We start from the raw sequence: 26,962 nt of genomic DNA on the forward strand, positions 1-26,962 counted from the left end.
CTGGTTTCATATAAAAAATTAAAAATAAAAGTATAATGCACAGCAAACAATGGCAGAGGTTAAAACAGGGGCTCATGATCACAGCCTGGGGTTATGGTTCTTAAATGGAAGAAACATTTAAAGAAATTAAGATTTATTTAGACTTCTGTGACAAAAAGAAAAACTGCACCACAGTAGGTAGTTTATGAGGGTAGAGCCATACTTTACTATCTAAATTAAAGGACTTGGAGTGTAAAGTGTATAGAGCTTTTATGCCTAAAAAGCACAATATGCATTAAAAATGTGAACTACTGCACAGTATAGCTTTATGTAAGACTATCTGTTTATCAACGAAATTCTATAAAAAATCTGGTCATGTTAAAATAACAACATCTTTATAATCAGTATACTGTAGGAGTGACCTAAAGGGCTTTCGCCAATATATTATACTTTCCACATATTACAATAATAGTAATAGTAACGTCATTAAATGTGTATATTCCATCAATAAAAGAAGAGATTATAATAGATAATTTAATGGTAGTGAAAATCTTTTTTTTTTTAAAACAGCTGAAAATAATGAAGACAGTTTTCAGGTATATTTTCAAATCAAAAACTCTCCTCTTTGTCTAAATGGTTTAGCAAAGAAGACAAAGTGGTGCATGTGACCAGGGAGGTAATTAATCTAGATAATTTACCGCTGACTTTAAAACTATGTCATGTGCGGTTTTGAGAAAGGACTAGATGTTAAAAACAGTTCTGGAATGTGGATCCTCTGGAGCAGATTACCTCACTGTCAGCAATCTCTAGAAACCAAGCTTGAAAAGGATTACATTGAACTGCAGTTCAATAAAACAGGTCTCTTTCTGCTTCAGTCAGGTGTACTTTTCACATATCTTGACCAAGAAAAGCAAATCCAGGAAGATACAAACTAATTGAATTTTACATCATTGTAAAGCACTTTCATGTTTCTAATCTTTATAAGACAGAGAATTATGCTGGCTATTATTACCATAATGGCCTGTTGATTGTTGAGCACATGACTATTGCACTAACACTAACAGGGACAAATACGATGCCAGTACTGTTGACCACAGAGCTACGGTGGCTGCAGCTGCACTGCCAAAGTGCTTGTTGTGGACGTATTCTACGATTGTGGTCACACCAGCCATGGCCTCCTCACACGTGGGCTGGATCTGATCCTCAGGCAGTTCAAATCCATAGGTGCCATTGTCTCTCAGCTCAAACGTATAGGAAAATTCAATTCCAATATCCCGAGCCCAGTCATGAGAAGATCCAGTATAATTATCTATAAATAAGAGTATAACAGTCTTTACAACATGTACATGTAGAATATGATTTGTGAAACTACAGGATATTCTTTAAAACATGTACAGCACTATATACTTTCAGAAAATGTATCCTGATATAAGGCTCTCTGCTGCAGTGTTGCGTCTCTATCTCTATTGCCTACTAGACCTCTCTCTCTACTTAAGCAAAAGGATCCTAGTTAGAGGGCATTAGTAGATGGAAAGGAAAGAGGTACCATACAGACAGAGGTGAAATTCTCAACAAACAAGTGCAGGTACTCATATGCACAGCCGGGTGTAAACATTTTAAAAATGGAGACCATTTGAGTGCCAGTGAATAAATACTTTTAAAATGTATATATATATATCGGTACAAGATACATTTATGAATACATAATAAGCCTTAAAAAATAACTGATCAATTATAACCAATTCACCATAAACAAGGAAGCTGAAAATACTGAAAGCTTTGTATCCTCTGTATCCGTTGTATCACTCAGTCATGTACTGTAATATAACACTGAAGTTAATCCTTAAATGACAAGCTTTAAGAAATATTACACTATGTGGTAACTGCTGTAGAAAGGGAGTTTTTTTTCACGATATACAAAAAAATGGATGATGTTATAAAAAATGGTATATAAAAAAAAAACTGCAATGAAAAAATGATATAAAAAGGTCTAAGTCAAACAATGCACAATAGGGGCTTAAAATACCCCTGATTTTTTTGTTTGTTTGTTTTAATGTAACAGGCCCTACTACTACTAATGATGTACTTGACTCCATTTTAATCTTCACAGTATTCTCAGCAATCATCCCCATACTTTCCAGACCCTGGGTACTCACCTACAACAGGCCCTGGCCATGCTACAGTAATAGCCTTGGATTACAACATACATGCCTGTTTCTTTTATGTCTTTTTTATTTATTACTTTACTTACAATAATATATTCTGTGTGTTTCTCTGTTGTGTTTCTGCGTAGATTAATTACCATAATCTATTCCATAAAAAGATTTTCCAGGCAGAAAAAGTATAAAAGTAGACTTACAAAAAAAATAGCCCTGGTATTAGTTTCTGCACAATAAACAAAGTTGCAAAAGACACATTTTCATAAAGTAGTATCATTACTGTGGTTTACTTCTGCCCTTTTTTTAGACGCAAGTGAAAACTCTTCAAAATGTTTTAGAAAAGGGGGCATTGTACAAAGAAAAAACACCTCACCATTTTGGTTTTTGTATATTACAGTCCTCATAACAGAAAATACTAGGATCACAACAAAACAAAACATTGGTCACTATACTTAACATGTACCTTACAAGTTGGGCCCATGTTTGAAAAGCGTGAAGCACACCTCCATCTGTATCCTGATTCTGACCATAAAACCTGAAACAACACTTTGTTGATCCTGTTTTTTTATGTTAATCCCTACTGTCCCACACATCACTTGCCATTTTAGAAACTTGAATGCAAACTCTGGCAATGTAAATCGGTGCAAAATAAAACACTTTATGATAATTATTTCTAATATTTATCAACTATGCAATTTATGGAGAACACTGATGTGGTTTTTTGCCTTCAAATTCACGTGCAGCAATGTTCGTTTCGAATATTTCAGATAGTTTCTCCACCGCGCTAAAGAAGATAATTATTACTTCATAATAATCAAAATTACTCCAAAATTACTTTGCACTCCTGACACACTGACACAAAGCGAAATGGGCGGAGATTTGTGACTCATGCCAAAATGAAATCTAATCAGAATGAAAGCCTGGCGAATCAACATGCAGTGATTATACTGACATTAATGGTGGCCAATAGCAGCTAACAGAAATGAAAACAGTATGAACTGTGCTGAATGAAAGTGTATTTGCTAGTGGACTGTGTGAGTGGATGGAAGGCATCCGCGTTGGATGAAAAGCAGATTAAATAAGTCCCGGTACCCAGTACCGGCATCAAAATAAGTCCCGGTACTGAGTACTGGTGAGTACTGGCAGAATTTCACCCCTGCGTACAGATAAGATCAGCTACCAAGGTAATGCATGGCATTAAATCAGGGCTTGATTGTGATTTGAAACTGGTAAACAGTGTCTTTATTGTTATTTTAAACATTTCAAATCTTTTTTTAACACTTTAAATTACAGACCTATTTACCTTTTCCATGTTTACTTTCCTACCGTTTCGTTTTTTTTAAAAGCTAGACCTGCTGTCTGAATGTTTCGCGGTCATCTACTGTAGTGATATGGATTAATCTTCCTGATAGGTGGATGAAAGTTCTGATGTTTAAAAATATGTGCAATTCTTCTTAACTAAATTAAATAAAACCGTATATGTTTTACAAAATAACAAATGACAGGGTGTCTTTAGCACTGTAAATCAATTTTCAGGATCTAGTAGAAATACATCATAATACACAATACACAACCTGTCTCTTCTACTGTATTATTCCCCCTCTCTAGCACTATTTATAAGTCTTTTCGTACTCAAGCAGGTCTCAGCTGAAGTGAACATTTACAGGCCATTTCAACCTGCTCTTGCTTACTGAATAACAAACAAAATCAATATTACTGAGAATACCTGGAAATCACTTACACAATACCACAGAGGGTGGCCCCACTGTATATGAAATGCCATGCTTCTGCTCCACAGCTCTGGAGGCAAGTTGTCCAACTTCCATCTAGTAAATATACACAAGAATTCCCTTGAGCATTGTCTGCTGTATACAATACAGCTTGGCAGGCCGATACAAAGGGCATGCCTTAAATAAAACACTGTGAAACTATAACAAACTATCGTTTTTGGATAACGCCTAACTTTTATGTAATTCAATTCAAACCCAGCACCATGTACAATAGATGCATTCAACGCTGGCTAAAAGCAATTTGCTAATGAGGTGATTCCTTTTACATTAGTACCAGACGTACAAGATATGTTCCTTACCAATTCGTCATGGTTGCTGGCTGTCTTGCCTGGTTCACCAAAGGGTGTCATAATCAGCTGCCCATATGAGTGAATGGTGAGGAAACAAAGGATATCATTCTTTTTGTTGTTCACCAATTCCATCACTGCTTTAGACTCACTTTCAGATCCTGGTGCTGATCCACAGAATGTCTGTGAACTACAGTTTCTAGAACCACCAATACCTTATTAAAATAAAAACAAAGAGACTTGAGAGACATGATTATCCACTTGTGCTCATCATATAGGAGTCTGTGTGATCCAGTGGTTATAGCAACAGGCTTGTAACGAAAAGGTCCCCAGTTCAAATCCCAGCTCAGCCACTGACTCATTGTGTGACCCTGAGCAAATCACTTAACCTCCTTGTGCTCCGTCTTTTGGGTGAGATGTTGTTGTAAGTGACTCTGCAGCTGATGCATAGTTCATACACCCTAGTCTCGTATCTTGTAAAGCATTTTGTGATGGTGGTCCACTATGAAAGGCGCTATATAAAGATTATTATTATATTGGCGTATCAAAGATTTGATCAGATTTTGTATGAGCAAAGGTGTGGTGTTGATTTAGTGAAAGCTTGATTCAAACCTAGACTGGTTCACTACATGTTTTCTTTTTTTTAATTATTTTGGCTTCTGTGCACAGGAAAGCTTCAGTCTTCAGTCAGTGGCCGCTACTAATACCATAGCATTCAAACCAGGTAAATTTAACCTACTTTGCCGTTTGGGCTGGTTGAGAGATGCCCCGACAGGAAGAAAACTTACAACACCATGCTGAATCAAAATTCCTGTTGAGGTCTGTACCAACACTTGTACAATTAGAAAAGGGTGAAGGGGACCTTGACTTTCTCCAAAGCCGATCCTGATTAGAACAAGGCAAAAAAAAAAAAAGTAAAGTCTTAAATTCAGATGTATTATGAATGAATTATCTGTTGTTATTTTTGAACTAATAACACTTTAGTTAACTATTTATTTATATAATTGTTAAACATAAAAAGCATGCAAGGCTGGTTTAATTAATTAAATAATGTTTGGTGTTCATAGAGCTTTTCACTGCTGTTTGTTCTCATGTTTAAAAAACATCTCTAACCTTGGAGACAGTTTACAGACAAAATGTAATTATATGAGTTATTCAGAAGGCAAGGCAACAATCACATAGATACTGCACTGAATGTGGGGCTGAATGCCAGTTTGGACTGAATAGGGGAGTGATTTAAACAGTTTTGGCCCACGATCTCGTCTTCCAGGCTACCAAGAGCCACCCAAAATTGAATGGAGTCCACAGTTTTATGAATCGCGTACAATTGTACATGCATTATTTAGTATTGGTAAATCTATTTAGCACTTGAAATATTTAACAAAAAAAAAACTGTCTACTTACAGTTGTCCATGTGTAAATGTATCCATCAATGTTGAGCACAGGAACAACGTAAAAATCCATATTTTGGAGAAAACGTTTTATCTTTTCATCTGTTTTGTAGTTTTGTAGTATCTGTTTTGAAGGATGGAATTTATTATTATTATTATTATTATTATTATTATTATTATTATTATTATTATTATTATTATTATTATGCGTCAAAATAGAGCCAATTTTCACTTGCTAGACCTGGTTACTAAATTGATACATAAGATGTATACAAACCTTTAATATAGGGATACATACTGTATGGCATTATTTATAGAAGACATCAAATGTAAGTGATGAGTATTTTGATAATGCTTTAAATACAACATATTTTGGTAGAATGGCAGCTATGAACATAATTGTAATTTCTTTTTACAATTGTATGTTCTTTGCAATCATTCTGAATGGTTCTGGGGTCGGATGCTTGATTTTTCTCAAAATCTGCCTTTAACTGGCTTTGAACTTGCATTGAGTTTGTCTTAAGATTCCGAAGTCCAGGCTGAACAATGTTACTCATTCCTTTTAAATCATGTGACCTTTCAAATGCCAACGCCACCTACTCTCTGTCTATATCCATGCAGAGTGGATGGGCAGGGCCAAATTAAGTTTAACAGGGCTCCTCTTTGCATATTCATTTGCTTCCCTTTACTGTTTTACTACCACCTCACTCAATTAACATTAATGTCAAATTATTCAGTCTTAGCTGATCCATATTTTACCTGATTTGAATTAGCTCCAGTTTTGAAAATGAGCATTGGCCACAGCGTTAGTTACTGGCAGTTTCAAATACAAAATGGGAAGTGCAAACTGCAGACTCTTTTGTCTGTAAAGCAAGTTATCTGGAAATGTGTTGTCCTTATCTCTTACGAATATGTAAGTGTATAATAGGTTTGTAGTAAATATATATGCAGTCAAAAAATGTTTAGCAAATAATACAAGGATAGTACACAGCGCTTTCTCATGTAATGTTGTTTTTTTATTATTATTGTGTCAGTAGAATCAGCAGAGCTGCACACACAGGGACCAGATGAGGCAGGCTGTGTTTAAGACAACCTAAAAACTTCATGGAAACCCAGTTTAAGAAAGCTGTACGATATCAGTAAATCGCGCAAGGCCAAACTGAGACTCAGGCACAAACACAGCCTCTTGTATTTTAATATGAATTAGTTTATTTGCATTTGGAACAAGAATTGCTCAGTCTAAAAGAAAACTACATGGAAACACACACAACCCGAAACCACTACCAAAATAGAGTGAGAAAAAGGTGAGACTTATTTTATTTTTCCATGGAGATTGCCCCACTGTAATCCATATAAACCTAGGTCGTTTCCTCCTGTTGATTTCTCTCCAATGTATTTTCCGAAGTACTGGTACCTTTGTACATTTGTTGGTATTGTATTAAAATAGCGTGTCAGCATTGGTGTTTTTTTTAACATATCTTCCTCGCGACTGTACTTGTTGTGTTTCTGCTTTTCAGTGTCGCTCTCATACTTCCTAGGTGCTGCTTTGCCAGACATTTACAGGTTCTGATCTGCCGCAGCACACCTGATAAAAGTGGCACATGACTTGGCAGTCCCTGCTTCTCCAACGCAATACGGCTTGGTAAAACAGACCTGTTGTTCCGATCCATACAGTCACACGTCATTTTTTAGATATTGTATTATAAATTATATATATTTTTTGGGGCCCCTCAAAATCTGAGGCTCTGGGCTGCAGCTCCTAAAACCCCTGCGTTAATCCGGCCCTGTGGATGGGGCTGCCAGAGTTCAAAGGTCACATTTTTACATTGTTTGATTGGAACGAGGACAAACAGCATATCAGTACCAGTGTGTACTACCCTCTCAATTGTGCTGGTAATGCTGTGGTTTGCAAATAGCTCTCTGGGTTTCTGTAGGGTAATGATTGTGATCTGAGTTTAATCGTATGCCTAATGTCAATTACAGTACCAACCTCTTTCACAAACCACTGGCAAAAGGCAGGAGAAATCCATTCCCTGGCGTGGATCCCACAATCCATCCAGATCATCTTCTTGGGCTTGTCAGATTTTTCACCAATCTGTAATCAAGATTTGCAATACAGTAATATGTTTGCTATTTCTAAATGGATTCATTGCATATATAGGTTTGTAGGTTTTACTTTTAAACAGCATTGGTAAATGTGATTGGTAAATGTAATTTTGCGTAGGTCATGCTGTCTGGTATGTTAGACCAAAATATTGAAAACGTTTCTAACCTTTAGCTATAATTTGGCCACAAATGAGTCTCAGGAAAAGGCAATGGTATCAAAATAGTGATTGCCAATGCAACTTTTAATCATATTTAATGAACTGCACACAGTGTTCATACCTTTGCCTTTTGAAGTTTTTCTGATTCGTTTTGAGTTCTGAAAACCAGTATTAAGTTTAACCTCTTTAGCTGCTGCAGAAGATAATGGCATTTCACTGAGGAATTCTGACACTTAACTTTGAGAAAATAAGCTTTATTCGAAAGCCACTTATACAGTTTTCTGTGGGACAGTATTCCTCACTTTAAAGTTGGTAATTAAAGCATCTCTCATGCTTCAAGATATAATTTAAACCTCTAATTTAATGAGCTAATAAAATAATGTGTAACTCCTGACATAAAGTAATTTGGGAACCAAGAGAAAAATAGGCCATGCTTTTTTTTCAGTTTGTTCTGTATTTAGTTTTTTTAAGCTTGGTACCTTGAAGAAGTAAATAGGTCGCTTCTCGTAAGTTGTCCCCAGAAAATGCTGAGACACTACATCCTGGTACTGATTTTTTACCTTATCCATCCACTCATAAATCTGCAAAACAATAACACAATACTGTACATGCTGTTCTTTCTTTAGGATAAAACCACAAAACCGTTGTCTTTATATAGGGTATGCTGATTTGTCTGATATTGTATAAATTACATTGCATTAGGGCATTTAATATAAAGCTGGCCAATTTAAAAAAAAAATCATAATACTACTCCACTGTCAAGTATATGGTCTTGTTACCTTTGGAAGTTTACAATGTCCCTAAAAACTAAGAATTACATGCTAATTTTACAAAACTAAAAACAATCAACTCAGTAATATAATTCAATGTCTCTTAAGCACTTCATTTCCTCTCATTTTGTAACACTAACAAGTTTTTTTTTTTTTATTAATTGGGGACTTAATACATGCCCAAAGCTTATAGTTCTGTAAGTACACAAGTGCAGAAACTGGTCATAAGTAGACACCCCATTATCACTCACCTGCTCCATAGGGTGATATCTGGTGTAGCTATAGTCCTGTAAGGCCTGCTCCTGGTAAATGCTGATAAGAGTTGAAACTGCTTTATTATAGAAAATTGCACGAGAGAAATGTATATTTCAATAATATTGAATTTACAATATCCACATCTACATAATATGGGGTTACAATAAAGTTCCAGCTAAAGACTCCAAACTGCTGAAAAGGTACCATATGTACTGTAGGTGCCCTAATACGATACATTACAGTCAAGTAGACCACATTCTTGGGAGGTGTTTCCTCTGTTTGTGGTTGATGATGCATGTGATTGAGAAAATGGTGCCAGAGCAAGTGTCTTGTGCATGCAAGAGATGGGTTTAACTCATTTGGTCCACTTGAACTGGAGTGACCCATACAGTTTGGAAGTAAGGACTGAGGATTGAACACCGGACACCAGGTTCAGAAATCAACATGCTTTCTACAATGCCAAAAGAGTAACTGTACTTTGATTGGACAGAAATGGCATTGGGGGAGCGGGGTTTCTAGGATTGGAAGGGCATTACTTAGTTGTTACCATCGTTACCATCAGTAATGGATTTGGGTGAATCTGGCCTCTGCAAGCCAAGCTAGGATACAATAAATACAATACCATTGCAGCCACACTCTTAAAGAGTAAGTAGAGGGGTTCTGAAAAATATAGCGTTACACGTCCCCACATGCTGCTACAACTGTTTAAATAATGTACCTGTACTTTTTCTTTTCATTGTTAACATCCGGACAGCTTTTTACACTTAAAAGTCTGTTTCAAAGCTCTTTTCAAAATGTCTGCTCTAGTGCACTGATAGTGTAAGGATTATTGCCGACATTGCTAAACAGGTAACACAGCAATAACAATCCATTTACCAAGCAAAATGGTAAACATCAGAAAGAAATAAACATGATAACGCTTTGCTTCAGGCATTTACTGGTAAATCTCAAGAATATCCAAGTGGCTTTGGCTAATGATCAAATATCTCACTTCTGCGCATTGTAAGGCTTTAGGAATCCTGTGTAACTCCAGTTCTGCAATAAGTAAGTAAATATATCTATTCATGCCTGTCTTTGTGGTGTTTTGTGTCATAACCAAAGTGTGATTTCTGTTGAAAAAATGAAGGTCCTAAATGATTTAAATTGCATTTAACAGAATGTTATTTTTCATCAAACTTATGTTATTTTGAATACAATATCCTTCAACACCATTGTGAATTGTTTATATGCAAATCTACCAGAATGTTGGTTGTTCTACATAAGTGTGTCACTATATTGTTCAGTACCATGTTGAAATTATTATATTGTTTGACATTAATGGTTTTTGTTAATGGAACATTTGAAAGCAGAAATACATATATTCTTCGACATTAATTATTATTTCATGAATTGTTTATATGTAGGAAAATATATTATTTAACGATATACCTGCATTTACCAATGAGCTTTGGTAAATCATAAGATTAACTGGTAAATGTCCAAAAAGCAATCTATTTCTTCATAATTTCAGACACTTACCACCTTATGCTACCGGTAAAATTTAAGATTGACCAGATTCTGACTTTTACCATAACATATATAACAAAAAGGGACGTGAATTACCTACATCTTTTCAGACTCCTTTTTATGATACTCAGACTGCTTCACATTTTCAATTTGAATCTGTAGAATTTTATTAAAATGTTACACCCTCAGCACATTTACTTACTGTAGTTATTCTGTATACTTATTTGTACATTTTGTACAGCTTCATGCACATGAGTCATTGGGAGGGATTTAATGACAGCTGTATAAAAGTCTTATCAGAGCAATGCCACAGAATACATGGGTACCAGTGCCTGTTTAAGAATACCAATATGGACTTATCAAGAGATCCCATAAACTTAACAAACAGTGTTGAAAAAAAGGTTAGCTAAAAGTAAATACAGTATGTGTCAATTAATAACATGCACAGAAGCGTGTACTGCTATATATAAATGCTAGTCAAAAGGCTCACACTCAACGGCCGCTTCATGTTATGATGCACCAGCATGTAGCATTCCTGTATCGGCCAGAACAATCAATCGACCAATCACCACACTTGACACCTGCATGTTTTGAGGATCATGAGAACGTTCCTAACCCTTATTAAGTTCCAGGATCAGGATCGGAGTTTGGTTCCATTTCTATAATTGAAAAGGTTATCCACCGCAAATATCGATTTGATTATTTAAATGTAGATTTGTGTAAAGTACTCACCCTTCATAACTCACTTTACTGCTGTGCAGATAAGGAAATAAGATCAGAATGCAGGTGGTCTGTATACCCAATTCCATTGTTTAATGTTAAACGTAGTTGAATTGAAGCAGCAACAGTTAAATAGAAGCAGACATGTAGGTATTTATAGAATCTGTAATCTGATAAGGGTTCAAGAGGTAATAGCTCACTGGCTACCTCTGTACTTTGATATCAATATCAACAGAGCATCTTAACCAGCTGAAGTCTGTTAATGTTTAACATAAAAGATGAAAAGCAGCCCTTTACATATACAGTATCTGCAATGTGGCTGGTTTAGAACATGTTTATCGTGAGCATGATTCAGCCATGCTTTATTATCCAGGATTCTTTGTGGGGGGGTTTGGGGGAACAATTACCTAACAATAAAATAGTGAGTCCTATCATTGGAGACCGGTGAAAAGCCGGTCTCATAATGTGTAGTTGGTGTGGATGGGGTTGATTCCCTATCCTTAATAAAGCTCGTGGGAATGTGGCTGGAGCCTTAATAAGGTAATCGTTTAATAGGTAATGAAGGCTCCAGCCACAGAATAAAAGACACACTCCTGGCTCATTAGGAGAGAGTGTCAAAGAAGTGAGTCTGAATAAATCGAGATAGACAGGATTGCTACGTATAATATTTGTGTTTTAATCATTGATTGTTCCGTGTTCTGTTTTGTTTGTTTGGCCAACGTGTCCTTTTCTTTTTGTTTCGTGTAAAGTATTTTGTTTTGTTTAAATCTTTATTTTGTTTATTTAATAAAACACTGAGCACCGCAGCGCCTCCGTTTCAACCCCAGTACCCCTGTCTGTGTTCCTTCTGGGTCAGTGACATCATCCACCAGCCATCCTTGTGACAGCCCCACAGCAAAAACTTTAAACGTTCTAGAGCAAGCCTGGAAGTAATACCACTACAGGATGTGCAGCAGTTATACAATTACTACATGCACTGGGTGCATTGTAATCACGAGGTGGAGCCAAGTGCCGTCAACCACCCATGACGTGCAGTCATTGTATAACTGCTGCACCCATGTTGTGTGTGTTATAACAATTATAAACTGACTTTATGTTAATTTTATTTTTTTTTTAAATGCTTTTTTTAAAAATAAGTATAAGTTATTTATTATTGAATGTATCCACCGGTCAGTGCAAAATAGTCTCTATATTTTGGCTGTAGAGACTACAAAATGGCTTGATGAAGTTTTAGGAATGTGAGGAGGCAAAAAAGAAGTTCTGACCCATGTACAATTCCAAAAATTCCTGCATGGTCATATGATTGCTAACAACCAATCAGAGCACTTAGTTTGCTAATGACATTTTATAAACTTAGACATCCCTCAATAGAAAACCTTGTAGTGTCCTTTTTGAAAAGGGTGACCAGCGAAGTACTTACTAATACAAATTGGACATGTATGAGCTCAGAAAGTGTCTGGTACAGTATATGAAAATATGCAATTAATGCCAAAACTGAGTAGCAAATGAATAACACCAAGGAGGATAGGGACAGCTATAGAGTTGCTGTCTGTTAATAACAACTTAATCAGACCATGCACTCAAGTTCAAGTTTTCTGCTTCCAAGGGCCACGCTCCTGTCATATTGTTGACAAAGAAGACAACCTAAAACCAGCACAATCAAGACATGGATGCTGATAAGAGTCTCATTATAAAGATTCAGTCCTTTGCCAATGTCAAATTCAAGAGCAGACACCATACATGCGTTTCTGGTAATGCTGTGCCATCAAACACTGGGTTGCAGACTTAATAAAACGAAATACAGCGACTAAATTCGATCACAGAACATTAAAGCATACTATGCTGTGGTACTGAGGCAGATAGGCAAGTTCCTGCTTCAAGTAATTTTTAATTAACTACATTTGGTAACTTTGTAAGGTGGTGTGTGATTAGTACCAGGTGAGTGGTTTAATTGAATAGAAGTTGATTTGCTATCTGATTGGTTTCCACGCAGTTGTTCTTTATATATTAAGCAGCCTATTTCTGCGCCAGCCAGAAGCGCCAGCCAACAGAAGCGCCTCAACAAAAGAGCCGGGAGTCTAGCTGTGGGAGTCTACAGGTAACCAGTGTCTGAGGCAAGATAGGTAATTGGTCCTGCTCCTACTAATTTAATTAACAATTTAAGTATCATTATTAGTTGATGTTTTAATTTAGGGAGGAGTGTGTGTATGTGATTTTAAACCAGGTAGTGTGGTTATTTGAATAATAAGGTGATTTGCAATTTGTAATTATCAGGGAGGGTGGTTTATTAACTTGAAGAGAGTTGTTTGCATTTGGATTGGTCTCCACACAGCCTCCTGTAGTGGTGTGATCCCCTTTGAAGTGTGTAAAAGTATTGTCAATAGAGCAGTTAGCAGTTGTGCCAGTCCCCTTGCAAAGTGAGGTGGAACCCATTTAAGGGTGGGCATATAATAGTGGTCAGTCTACAGGAACCAGGGACTGAGGCAGATAGGCAAGTTCCTGCTTCAAGTAATTTTTAATTAACTACATTTGGTAACTTTGTAAGGTGGTGTTTGAATTAGCTGAGTTGGTGTGTGATTAGTACCAGGTGAGTGGTTTAATTGAATAGAAGTTGATTTGCTATCTGATTGGTTTCCACGAAGTTGTTCTTTATATATTAAGTAGCCTATTTATGCGCCAGCCAACTGAAGCGCCTCAACAAAAGAGCCGGGAGTCTAGCTGTGGGAGTCCAGCAAGGGGAGGTCTGCGCTGAGACGCTATTCCAATAGATCCAAACCTAACGGGGTCTCTAGAAGAAGCTATCTACTAGTCAGGTCTGTACCCTGCACCCTACTGCTCCTACTGTGCCTTTTGTCCTGCTTGCCCTGCTATGACTGTCTCTCACATCCCTGTTCTGTCCTCTCGTCCTCGTCCTCTGCCCTCCCTCCGCTGCTGCTCCTCCAACCCCTCTAACCTAATTTCTCTGCCTCTCCCCCCCCTCCCGCACACTCTCTGGTGCACTCTGGAACTGTCACTCTTCTGCTAACAAAGCTGATTTAATATCTGCCTTTGCCTCCCACCTCTCGCTCGATTTCCTTGCTCTCACTGAAACCTGGTTGTCCCCTGATAACACTGTTACTCCTGCTGCCCTGTCCTCTCTCTACGTCCTGTCCCATACCCCGCGTCTCACTGGACGGGGAGGTGGGACGGGTCTTCTCCTCTCTCCCTCCTTACTCTTTTCTGTCCCCTCCGATCTCATCTCACTCTCTGTCAATACCTTTGAATTTCATGCATTCCAACTAACCTTTCCCTGTCAACTCCTGCTCATTGTTCTGTACCGCCCCCCTGGGCCTCTCACTCACTTTCTGGATGAACTCAACTATCTACTCTCCTCCCTCCCCTCTCTGTCTACCCCGACTGTCCTGTTGGGTGACTTCAACATCCATCTCTCCAACCCCAGCCACTCTGCTGGATTCCTCCCTCTCCTGCACTCCTTCGACTTCTGTCTCTCTCCGTCCCCTCCTACCCACAAAGCTGGCCGTCAACTGGACCTCACCTTCTCCAGGGCCTGCTGCCCCTCCACCCTCTCTGTCACCCCCCTGGACCTCTCTGATCACTATTTCATCTCTTTTTCTCTGTCTCTCCCCCCTCTCCCTGCTCCTCCTACCCCCACTGTCACCTCTCGCCGTAACCTCCGCTCTCTCTCCCCCTTTGTCCTTGCCTCCACTGCTCTCTCTCACCTCCCTCCTATCGACTCCTTTTCACAACTCTCCGTAGACTCTGCTACCTCCACCCTCTTCTCCTCACTCACCTCCTCCCTCGACTCCCTCTGTCCCCTCACCTCCCATCCTGCTCGCCCCTCCCCTCCCCATCCCTGGCTCTCCTCTGCACTCCGCTCGGCAAGAATCACACTGCGATCTGCTGAAAAGAAATGGAAGAGAACCAAACTCCCTGCTGCCCTAGACCTTTACCGCACTCTCCTCTCCTCCTTCTCCTCTACTCTCTCCTCTTCTAAATGTGCTTATTTCCAATCTGTAATCCAAGCCTCCACTAACAACCCACGTAAACTATTCTCTACCTTCTCCTCCCTCCTAAACCCTCCCCTCCCTCCTCCTCCCTCCTCCATCTCCCCTGATGACTTTGCCTCCTTCTTCTCTTCTAAAATCTCAGATATCCGCAAACTCTTTAACACCTCTCCCTCCCCCGCACCCCCTCCCGCTCCAACTCCTACACCCACTGCAATCCCTACTAACTCACCCTCCTTCTCCACCTTCTTGCCCCTCTCAGACTCTGACCTCTCCTCCCTGCCCCAGGGTCACAAACCCACCACGTGTGCCTTAGACCCCCTCCCCACTCACCTCTTTCAAGCTGCTGCTCCTGCTCTACTCCCCTTCATCTCCTCCCTCCTCAACACCTCTCTAGTTTCTGGTATCTTTCCCTCTGCCTTCAAAAAAGCCTCTATCACTCCCCTCCTCAAAAAACCTACCCTCGACCCCACCTCCCTCCAGAGCTACCGTCCTGTCTCCCTCCTACCCTTCCTCTCCAAAACCCTTGAGCGGACTGTACACCGCCAGCTCTCTGCTTTCCTGTCCAACCACTCTCTTCTTGACCCTCTCCAATCTGGCTTCCGCTCTGCTCACTCCACTGAAACCGCCCTCCTGTCTGTCACCAACTCACTTAAGTGTGCCCGAGCTGCCTCTCTCTCCTCTGTCCTAATTCTCCTCGACCTCTCTGCTGCCTTTGACACTGTTGATCACTCTATTCTACTATCATCTCTTGCTGACCTGGGGATCTCTGGCACTGCTCTGGCCTGGTTCTCCTCCTACCTCTCCAACTGCACTTACCAGGTAAACTGGCGTGGAGCAACCTCCACACCTCACCCTCTCTTAACTGGAGTCCCCCAAGGGTCAGTCTTGGGTCCTCTCCTGTTCTCTCTCTACACCCGCTCCCTGGGCCCCCTCATCGCATCCTATGGTTTCTCATACCCTTTCTATGCTGATGATGCTCAGATTTTCCTCTCCTTCCCCACCTCTGACTCCACCATCTCCTCCCGTATCTCTACCTGTCTGTCTGCTATTTCCTCCTGGATGCACTTGCATCACCTCAAACTCAACCTCTCTAAATCTGACCTCCTTTTCTTTCCCCCCTCCTCCCCCTCCTCTGATCTCTCTATCTCTGTTCCTCTGGAATCTACCACACTCTCTCCCTCTTCCTCAGCTAAGAACCTTGGAGTCACCCTGGACCCCTGCCTCTCTTATTCCCAGCACATCTCCACTGTGGCACGCACTTGCCGATTCTTCCTGAGCAACATCCGAAGAATCCGACCCTTCCTCACCAACTATGCTACCCAGCTCCTGGTCCAGGCCCTGGTACTCTCCCGCCTAGACTACTGCAACTCCCTCCTGGCTGGCCTCCCTGCATCCGCCACCCGTCCGCTCCAGCTCATCCAGAACTCTGCTGCCCGCCTGGTGTTCTCTCTGCCTCGCTTCGCCCACGCTACTCCACTACTCCACTCGCTCCACTGGCTCCCGATCACCGCTTGCATCCAGTTCAAGACTCTTGTACTAGCCTACAGATGCCTTGACCAGACTGCACCCAGCTACCTCCAGACCCTCATCTCTCCCTACACCCCCACTCGACCTCTCCGCTCCGCCTGCACTAGAAGACTAGCTCTACCTCCGCTACGCTCCCCTGCCTCCAGAGCCCGCTCCTTCTCCACCCTTGCTCCGCAGTGGTGGAATGACCTTCCTACAGATGTCAGGACTGCCCAGTCCCTGACCACATTCCGGCGCCTCCTCAAGACTCACCTCTTCAAAGAGCACCTGTAGAACTCCTCTGTTTGTATCCTGGGACACTATCACCCTTCATGTAAATGTGCTTTATTTTGCTCTTATCTGCCCCCTAGTTTACTGCATTTAATCCTGTACTTCAGAATACTGTAATCTGCCAAGTGTTTAACCTGTAGTACTTTGTATTTAATCACATCCTGATGTAACTATCACTATTTAATCATATCCTGATGTAACTATCACTATTATCTGCTGTATTATTGAATTGTGGTTTGTCACACTTGTACTTTGCTTGAACAAAAGTTATTGTATTTCTTGCTCTTATTGTATTACTTGTATTGTAACACTTGAAATGTATTTGCTTACGATTGTAAGTCGCCCTGGATAAGGGCGTCTGCTAAGAAATAAATAATAATAATAATAATACTATCAAGGACTGCACTGTGTTGATTCAGAACTAGAACATTTATTAGAAAGAAAAGTTGGTATTTTTTATGTGCAAAAACAGAGCACAGGGTTATTAATTGAAGCTTTGCAGACTACAAGGCAAAGTTTAATATGAAATGCACAAGATATTGTTATGTTTCATTTTAGACCAAAGCAAGAGCAGTATAGACAATATCTCTGCAGGTGCCCTGGAATATCATTTTTAAATTACTGGTTCGCAGGTATTAAATGACTTAAAAACAACCCCCCCTATTTGTCCCCAGCTATCCTTCTACTAGGATGTATGTTACTTTGGTATAAGTTATCTTACCCTGAGGAACTTCCCCTTTTAGTTCTGCTGACCAGGCAGGATGGTGGACACTTCTTTTTCCTTTCACCAATCAGAATACACACATCTGCCCTCAAAATAATCCATTTTAAAACACTCCTGTTGGATTGTACAGGTTGACACAAGCTGTTCACGGCTATATCTGATGTACGCACTGGTGACTGCCTGTTTAGGAAATGGCTCTCAAGATATGACTTCATATCTTATTTTGATTTTTCTTTCCATTTTGATTTATCACTGTAGTATGTCTTTAGGTAACTGTACAATTACAGATTATGTAACTGCATGTGTATTTGCGTAATGATGAAAGTGAATGTTTTTTTTTGTAATTAGTATTTTTTTATATTTCAAATGCACTGCATGTAACCTCATGCCCTATTACATATACAGTATATACACACAGTATATACAGAGGGAGACCTGAAAAGTGGTATAGGTGAGTTTGCAGCTTTTTATATGCACACACAGAATGTAACAAATACAGATGGATTTTATTTAATAGGTTTTATTAAAAATGTATTTTACAAAAAGAAACATAGAAGACAAAATCTTTGCGTGTGTATCCTGGGAGTGGAGTGGGGAGATCACACACAGAACCTTTAAGGAGTACATTTTACTTTTAAAGATACACCTGCTAATCTATTATGATCCAGAACAGATAATTCAGTATGATTAAGTAGGAAGGACTAGGTTACAGTTGCTCCTTCATGTAAGAAACAAACTTTAAAAGCACCTGCCTTGAGTGACTATTGCACTAACACTAACAGGGACAAATACGATGCCAGTACTGTTGACCACAGAGCTACGGTGGCTGCAGCTGCACTGCCAAAGTGCTTGTTGTGGACGTATTCTACGATTGTGGTCACACCAGCCATGGCCTCCTCACACGTGGGCTGGATCTGATCCTCAGGCAGTACAAATCCATAGGTGCCATTGTCTCTCAGCTCAAACGTATAGGAAAATTCAATTCCAATATCCCGAGCCCAATCTCGAGACGACCCAGAATTAGGATCTGTAATAAAGGTTAAAACAGATAACCTCAAATTAAAAGGATACAACATTTCTATTACTTTTGAAGAACCCCAGTTTATTTTACTTTTGAAAATGTGTGATGGCGGGTCTAAGCAAAAACACAATGCTGGGGTTTTGTCAGTATACTGTAGTTCATAGGATTCATAAACAATCAAGATGTTTTTTTAAAGCAATACAGCTTGTTAATAATCTATGATTAGTTATAGCAATTTAAATAATGTGTTTGTTCTGAAAAAGCTGGGCTCATTTCATGTGGTCATTTTTAAAAGTTATATTTTACCCTGCATTTGTTTAGGGTAAAGACATAGTAACAGATTAATAATGACTTACACAAAATCTGGGACGGTGGACCCACTCTATATGAAGTTCCATGCTTCTGTTTGATAGCATTTGCAGCATTTTGTCCGAGTTTCAACTGATAAAAAATATGCATAACCAATTCATATTAGCATTGCCTGCAGTATGCAGGGCTGCCTGCCAAGCATCTCTTTTGTCTGCACTGGGTAATGGTAAAGTGTGGTAGAAACAGGTTACTACACAACAATGAAATCAACACTTGAGGAGCGACGCATTAAAACTCTGTTCATCCTTGGTATGTATATTAAGAGTGCCAGCTGATAACATTTCATATTTTAACCTCTATTGTTGTACACACTGAGCTGGATTTACTAAGGCTTTTTCTATCACTGGTTTCAAAATATCCATTCAATGTGCACTGAAAGGAAATATCCCAAAAATGAAACAGGTTTGTTTATCAAGTGGTTCATCTAATAAAAGCTTCACACAATTTTACCAAGAATGGTTTCTTACGTGTTCATCATGGTTCGGGGCTGTCTTGTTTGGGTGACCATAGGGCATTAGAATCAGCTGCCCATACGAGTGAATGGTGAGGAAACAAAGGATATCGTTCTTTATTCTGCCCACCAGATCCACCACTGCTTTAACCTCACTTTCAGATTCTGCTTTAGAACCACAGAATATTTCCGAACAACAGTTCTGGGAGGCACCAATACCTTGTCAGAGAAATCATATCATTATTTGTATCCATGCGAACACACAAAGAGTAATAAACTGATATTAAATATAGCAATACCATTAAAAAGTGTTCAGGCACAAAGTTTACCATGAATACAAAGAAAGCTGTAGACATTTTTGGCGTTTTATGTGCCATTCTTTACACTATAATTAAACTGTAAAATGTAAAATACTAATTACAAAGTAACTACATAGATAGATGTGTAATTATAGTGTATTCCATAACTTTCAATGCCTGTTTATTGGGAAATTTTGGTAGGGTTTGAAGGGAAATTAAAACACAGTTATTATGCTCTGTCTGTTAACGTACATAGTAATAATAATTCAAACTGAAGCCCTGAATACAAAATGCAATAAAAATAAGTGAAGGAAACCTACTATTCCATGAAGCATCAAAATTCCTGTTCAGATCTGTCCCAAAACATGAGCAATTAGAAACTGGTGAGGGGGACCTTGATTTCCTCCACAGACGATTCTAAGATGAAAAAGAGGGTAATGATAGTTTCAGAATAGAAACTATTTTTTAAGTAACATATTTGTTGTAAAGTCAAATCTCTGTTATGGTACAGAATTTTGGTTTGTTTTACGTTCATGGCTTTGTTTATAAAAAATGTAAATGGATTTCCTGTTTTTAAATGTAAACTAACAGTTATAACTTCAGCTGCTGCATTGAGTGTAGATGGCTCCACCTCTCTCCTAGGCAACAAAGTTAATGTAACGTAATTTAAATATAATTCTTGACACAATGGCTTAATCTGCATATGGCGAGTGCTTTAGTTGGGGATTAATAGAGGATATTATCCTAACTCAGTGTGCAGGGTTGCTTTAGGATTGGTAAATTGTGCCCATGTTGTTGACAAGAGAACCACAGGCTTACCAAAGTCTACTAAATTCATGTGACAAAGGTTTTAAAGATTATCTAGGAATCTAAAATAACTGACATGCTGCCTGATTCTCAAAATCCTTATCTGTAATTCGTCCACCAATATTCTCATTGTAGGTACATGTTTTATTAAGTTCCTGTAGATCTCTGTTGAGCATATCTAAACTTACTTCCGTCCACGTGTAATTATACCCGTCCATGTTCAGTAAAGGAACAACGTAGAAGTCCATGTTTTGGAAAAAACGACCTATCTTTTCATCTGTTTTGTAATTTTCTAGCAGCTGTAAATAATAAAAGAAGCATTGTTATTCATTGTCTGTTCCAATACTGCTCTACGGAAAAGATTAGACTCTCTCACGTATAATTTATATAATGCTTACTGTATGTACAGTATCATAGTTTTTGCCTTCACTGTGCAGGCATCGCTATTCCTTTTGAAATCATGGGATCTTTACACCAATTACAGTACCAACCTCTTTCACAAACCACTGGCAAAAGGCAGGAGAAATCCATTCCCTGGCGTGGATCCCACAATCCATCCAGATCACCTTCTTGGACTTGCCAGATTTTTCCCCAATCTGTCAATTGTAGCACACATCTTAATTCCTTTTCTAATTCATTAGATGCATGTAGGTGCCAGCAAGCTCATGAACACAATGGACTTGCATGCGTATTCTATGTATATTTTTGAAAGCCATACATTTTTTTTTCTGAAAAGTGAAATACAGCCTGTACTCTGGCCATTCCACAATTGTTTACCCTTTCCCTGATCTTTTGCAATTTCTTTACGATACACAACATGTTGTACTATCGATTCATTTAATATGACATAATTCATATTGGAGTTCATCTTTAAAGTCACCATATGAACATATTCTTTTCAGTGCTTATCAAAAGCCAGTTTCATTCCAAAGGACATTTAATGGCACCTTCTATTAACAGCCTAATGTAGTTTACATCAACTAAATTTAGTACAAAAATGATCTTGAACAGTAGCTATCACAATACAGATTCACATGCCTTTGTGATTTGCATTACTCAATCACTCTTTATTTTAAGGGGCAATTTTAGTTTTGCTTATTAACTGTTCACAACTACTAACATGTTAACTGGTGCCAATTTTTAAGTGTCCATTTCAATCTCTTGAGTCATGTGATTCTAACTCCCATGTCATTGATCAAAGTAGAGTGGAACATTTTTTATGTATTCTGTACCTTTAGGTAGTTAATAGTTTGATTCTCATAAGTCATCCCCAGTACATGTTGCGTCACCACATCCTTGTATTGTTCAGTCACCAGATTCATCCACCTGGAGATCTTTAGAAAAAACAGTAAGTAAAGCTAACAGAAGATGTTTTTTTTTATTTTTTTATTTTGGTAATGTCATGCCTAGAGTAACTAAAGTACTCTTTAATGTGTTTGTTTAAAAAAAATGTTATTTTAAAGTAAAATGTTGTTTTACTCTATGCACTTAAAGATGTTCACTCACCTCATCAACTTTGTGATACTTGGTATAGTCATAGTCCTTTAAGGTCCTCTGATGGTAATTGTGCTGGTAAGTCTGTGACTCCAACCAGTCTTGGACACTGGAAAGAGTTGCAACACGACTGATTTTTAATAATAATGAATTTTGCTGACTAACAAACTAGTTTGTATTAAAAACAAAAACCAAAAAACATTCTTTAAATAGTTAATAAGTTAAACCTTTGTGCAAAGGGCCCTAACTAAATATGACCTGTATCGTTTCAGACGCTTTCCAAAGATACTCTTCCTGTGCTCCCTTTTCTATATACTATTTAAAAAAAATTAAATGATCAACTGAAGTTACACAAATAAAATGCTGAATATTGGTGGGGGGACAGGAGTAGAATAGCACAGCCAACAATGCATATCAAATATATTTCTGTTACTCCAACATACTGCCAAAAATACAAAAGGACAGCATTATATCGGGTGTTTCTTTACATTAAAATGGTACTAGTTAACAGGAATTACTGAATTTCAATAATTATCAGATTTTTTGTCTCTGTATGTTAAGATTGTGGATGAAGGTAGGCGAAGGGTAATATATTTAACAATATCATTTCTTTAAAAAATGTATGTATTACAGATAATTAATAAATACTATTTTCTAGTGATCTTTGGACATTGTTAATCTCTCTAACACATGTCCTTTATATAGTAGTTTAAGTTCCACTGTAAGCAAAATAAATGATTTAAAAAAAACTGTTCAGACCAATTTTAAGTGCGTTGTTTTCAGATAAAGCTTGTACATGTTATGACAAATAAGGTCACATTTTAATAAAATAGATATACTGAGTTGGTGTCTATGTTTACAGTATGGTCACGACTTATTGTTCATTCATTTTTGTATGTAATTAAAAGTTGTGTTGAAAGTTAATAATAAATAAAAGTGGTGATTATTTAATTGCTTCTCATAGGACAAAGAGAGCTATACTATAACCTCTGATTTTCAAACACACTTTCCCTTGACAAAGGTATGTTAAACACAACGAAACGTTGTGAAGTTGGCCTCAACGCTTTAATTCCATCCCACTTCTGATCACCAATGTAGCGTTTCAGGTGAACAAACAAGAGTCAGGCAGCCACAGCAAGATCTCATTTAGATGTTTGTTTATATATATATATATATATATATATATATATATATATACAGTATATATATACTTAAATTCTTTGTATGTTATAGTACTCACCCATCATATCTCACTTTACTGCTCTGCAGCAATGGAAATAAGAAAATCAAAATGCAGGTGCTCCTTATGTTCCAATACATTGTTTATGTCTCTGATACTCTTGAAATTTGGTGAATATGGAGCAGGCAGGTAAATTGAAGCAACTGTTAGATTTACAGAATTTATACATAGAAAAATCTGATAAGGGTTCAAAAGTTAATGATCAACTACCTCCCCCCTGTACTTTGACTGTTTTATTCCTTTTATTGATGGAAACACACCTAGAAAAAGTGAAGGTTGGTGTAAATGTAATTCTGGTACCATGGACACACATGAAAACATAGCACTGCTTATCTTTCTTTATGTTGAATGTAGAAAACATAAATTCTGTTTGTCTTGAACCACCAGCTGTGAAGCGGAGTATCATCAGATTAAACAAGATAAAGTTGTAACAAAATAAATCTTAAATGCACTGTAATAAAGATAATAAAAACAGAGATATAGTTTTATGGCAAGGATAAATCTATTATTATAACAACATCAATGAAAACAAATACCAATGGAAAATGTGTAAGAAGAATTGCATCCCAATTAATAAATTCCCTGAATGTAGCTGTTAAGTTTAGATTTATACAAAATGTATGTCCATACATTGCACTTACACAAAAAGAATAGTTGATGAATGTTCTTGGGGCGCTGTGTTTATTTATGGATTAATGGATTATGCAACCTTAATATTTAATTATGAGGTACCCTGGGGCTAGAATCTAGTGCCACAATGCCAAATTTGCACCCCTGGTTGAAGTAGGGGCTATTAGTAGAGGCGGATTAACAAAGACCAGAGAAGTTACAGTCAAGCATCAACATGGGAAAACCACAGCACTGCAAAGGGTTACATAACTATGACTAGTCTTTTCCCTCTACAGGTCCTGCTTCAGATTGTATTAGAACAGAAAGTGGCACCAAGGTTGAGTAGCAAAAGTCAATTTTCAGTAAACATGTATAGTGTGCTTCTGCTAATTAGAAGCACAGGGCTCTCTATTCACAAAACGTTTTGGTGGTTTCATTAACAACAGTAAAGAACAGTTTTGTAAATGTCAAACTTGATTTTACTCAGACTTTGAAAAACAGACTTGAAAACAACATTCCGAACGGAGCCCATAGTAGCGGTAAATAACGGTATTTGGCAAACTGAAAATATGACATTTTCTTTTTTTTTTTTTTTAAACGGACAGGAATTTGATTACAGACGTTAACCATATGATATATTTTGGTATATTACATAACAAACTTAATGTTGTAAAGACTCTCACAGAAGCTGACTTTGTTGGCTGCTTTTAGATTTGTGATTGTCATTATATGATAATGATTTATGATGTTCAGCAGTTTAGAACAACCATCACAACTTATGCAAATAAGACAGTTATGTATTGGGTTTCTGTGTTTTATTGATGTGCATGGGTTGCTCTCAAGGCTAATCCACCCATGGAAAGTTATTAAACTGATAAATACAGTTCAATAATGCCTGTTGGAAATATGCTTGGACAGATAAATGGCAAATAAGAGATAACAAAAAAAAAAAATTTATAGCAACATAAAATTCCGGTTTACATCTTAATTGCCCTGTATGTATTTTGACACTATATGGCAAATTAAAGGTTACCTGTACCCAAAAATAACAAAGCTCTCAAGTGCTCCGCATATCCAATAAATGCTTCTTGTTGCACCGATTTGGTCAACAAGTCGTGTGTTTAGCGATGTTTTCAATGTCTTTGTCAAATTTTTGGGTCAAGTAACACTTGAAGGAGCTGACATATTGGAGCCTTTTAGGCAGAAACATGACGTCAAGTCACTGATTTTCCTAATAGGCCAAAAGATGCATGCATGGGTTTATGGGATACAGCGGTGAAAACCCATAGCGTACGACATGGGGGAGTGCCAGCTTTCTGGTGCTTGAATAATAAGCGTAAAAAAAAAAAATGTTATTTTGTGTGCCAAAGCCTATGAATTCAGAACGGGTGATCATAGCAAAAAAAAAAAAAAATGACTACATAAATTGAGAACGGGGCATACTGTCTTGGCGTGTCCCTTTTGTGCTATAAATCATTAGAACCCTTTGCATGGCAGCTCTCAGTTGCTAGGGTGAGAGGTTCTTTAATGGACCCAGATTCAGTTACAATGAGTCTGCCCACTGACGTGCAAGAGAAAAAAGGTTGGAAACCAAGTGATATGAAAAATACAGAGCCGACTCTGAGCAGATCATTTTCTAATGTGTGGATGTGACAAGTGCAGAGGTGGATCACCACTGACCAGGTCCAAACCTTGCCCAGCCTGTAGTCACTTAGTCAGACACTGCCGAATTCTGTGAATGCAATAGTCCTGAAGGGATGTCATTTTCACACTTGAATGTAGACCCACGGGATGTAAAGAGAATTGAAAGCATGGGTTGTCCCCATGCATGTATATTTCATATAGTTTAAATGGATTATCAGTCATGTATCTTATTTGGATTAAGTATTAAGACTTGATCTAAAATTAGCCCTTGAGTTACAAGTAAATATTCTAGAAAGACTGAAATAATATAGCTATTAGAATGATATATTTGAAAAAGCAAGAAAATAAGACAAAATAGTATAAACTGTAACTAACAGTGAACCGATTGAAGGAAAATAACTAAGTTTTTGTGTGTTTATATATATATAAAATTTAATTTATTATATCCCTGTCCAAAATAGCGGATAAGCCAAAAAGGAGGAATCAGTCTCCGATAGCTCCAGGGGGTCCCCAAGAGACCCCTCTCCCCGGCGTCCGCTTCCCTCGCAGCCCGAACCCGCCGTGGACCTCACCACGCCCACTGCCCGGACCTCCAACCTGCCAACACCTTCGATGAACCTGGAAAGGAGCAGGGCAAAGAAAATGGCTGTCAGGAAACGTACACTCAGGTAAGTAGAATTACTACCTCTACCCAGGGGTTCTTTAAACCCTGCGTGTCTCCTTTCTCTCTCGCTGCCGTTCCTGGAACCCCGACGTGGCACGACCCTCCGCGCTGACTGGTAAGTATCTCCGGACCCGGATGCTGGACCTCGAACCTTGGGACGACGGTAAGTAGAATGATGACAGACCTTGAGTGTGTCCTGGCAGGACTACAAAGAGATCGCTTAGCATAGGTAAGTGCAAAGTACAAAAATATTAAAGTTAGCAGTTCTGGGAATGATTAAAGTGCAAATAAAATAATGTTATCTCTTCTCGCCTTCAGACCCTTGGTCGTCTCCAGGGACCACAACCTTGACTCTACTGGGGATTGTCTAAGGAGTGCCAACCAGACGGAAGTCCGTTCCCCCCCCCCCCCCCCCAAAAAAAATAAATATAAATAGAAATCTATTGGTTTGTAAACCAAAAAAAATGTCTTCAGTGTCTAATCCCTACACCAACCCATTAACACAAAAAAGTAGCTCGAACACAGTCCAACAGTGGCAGGTGATAATATAACATAATCCCCCAAAATAAACACAAAATACAAGAAACAAACATCCATACAAAAATCCTAACCAAGTCCCGCTGCAACAAAGTCACAAATAGAAAAAAAAAAAAACTCCAAACCCGTTCCTTTGTTCCTGCAGTAAACCTTAGACTGCTCCCAAGAGTGTTCTCCG

General features: G+C 38.4%; 2 protein-coding genes across 3 annotated transcripts; both read right to left on the minus strand.

The window, feature by feature from the left end:
• Positions 1-340: 340 nt before the first annotated feature.
• Positions 341-11,259, minus strand: LOC117426099 (carboxypeptidase O). The gene is made up of 9 exons (XM_034043392.3): positions 11,134-11,259; positions 8,892-8,952; positions 8,350-8,451; positions 7,597-7,701; positions 5,620-5,730; positions 5,004-5,100; positions 4,228-4,430; positions 3,880-3,964; positions 341-1,288 (listed from the first exon to the last, which is right to left on the minus strand). Exons 1-9 carry the CDS (start codon positions 11,208-11,210, stop codon positions 1,023-1,025), a joined length of 1,107 nt encoding a protein of 368 aa, XP_033899283.3. The 5' UTR covers positions 11,211-11,259; the 3' UTR covers positions 341-1,022.
• Positions 11,260-18,138: 6,879 nt separating this feature from the next.
• Positions 18,139-26,648, minus strand: LOC117426707 (carboxypeptidase O-like). Of its 2 annotated transcripts, none has more exons than XM_059033586.1 (9): positions 26,269-26,648; positions 22,103-22,199; positions 21,829-21,930; positions 21,088-21,192; positions 20,785-20,895; positions 20,110-20,206; positions 19,507-19,709; positions 19,027-19,111; positions 18,139-18,676 (listed from the first exon to the last, which is right to left on the minus strand). In XM_059033586.1, the coding sequence occupies exons 3-9, from the start codon at positions 21,916-21,918 to the stop codon at positions 18,411-18,413; spliced, it is 957 nt and encodes a 318-aa protein (XP_058889569.1). In that variant the 5' UTR covers positions 21,919-21,930; positions 22,103-22,199; positions 26,269-26,648; the 3' UTR covers positions 18,139-18,410. The 2 variants fall into 2 exon arrangements, with proteins under 2 accessions (XP_058889569.1, XP_058889568.1); XM_059033585.1 differs by having other exon boundaries at positions 23,331-26,648.
• Between the last annotated feature and the right edge of the window lie 314 nt (positions 26,649-26,962).

The sequence above is a fragment of the Acipenser ruthenus genome, chromosome 11 (assembly GCF_902713425.1).
Source record: "Acipenser ruthenus chromosome 11, fAciRut3.2 maternal haplotype, whole genome shotgun sequence".
NCBI classification, from domain to species: domain Eukaryota; kingdom Metazoa; phylum Chordata; class Actinopteri; order Acipenseriformes; family Acipenseridae; genus Acipenser; species Acipenser ruthenus.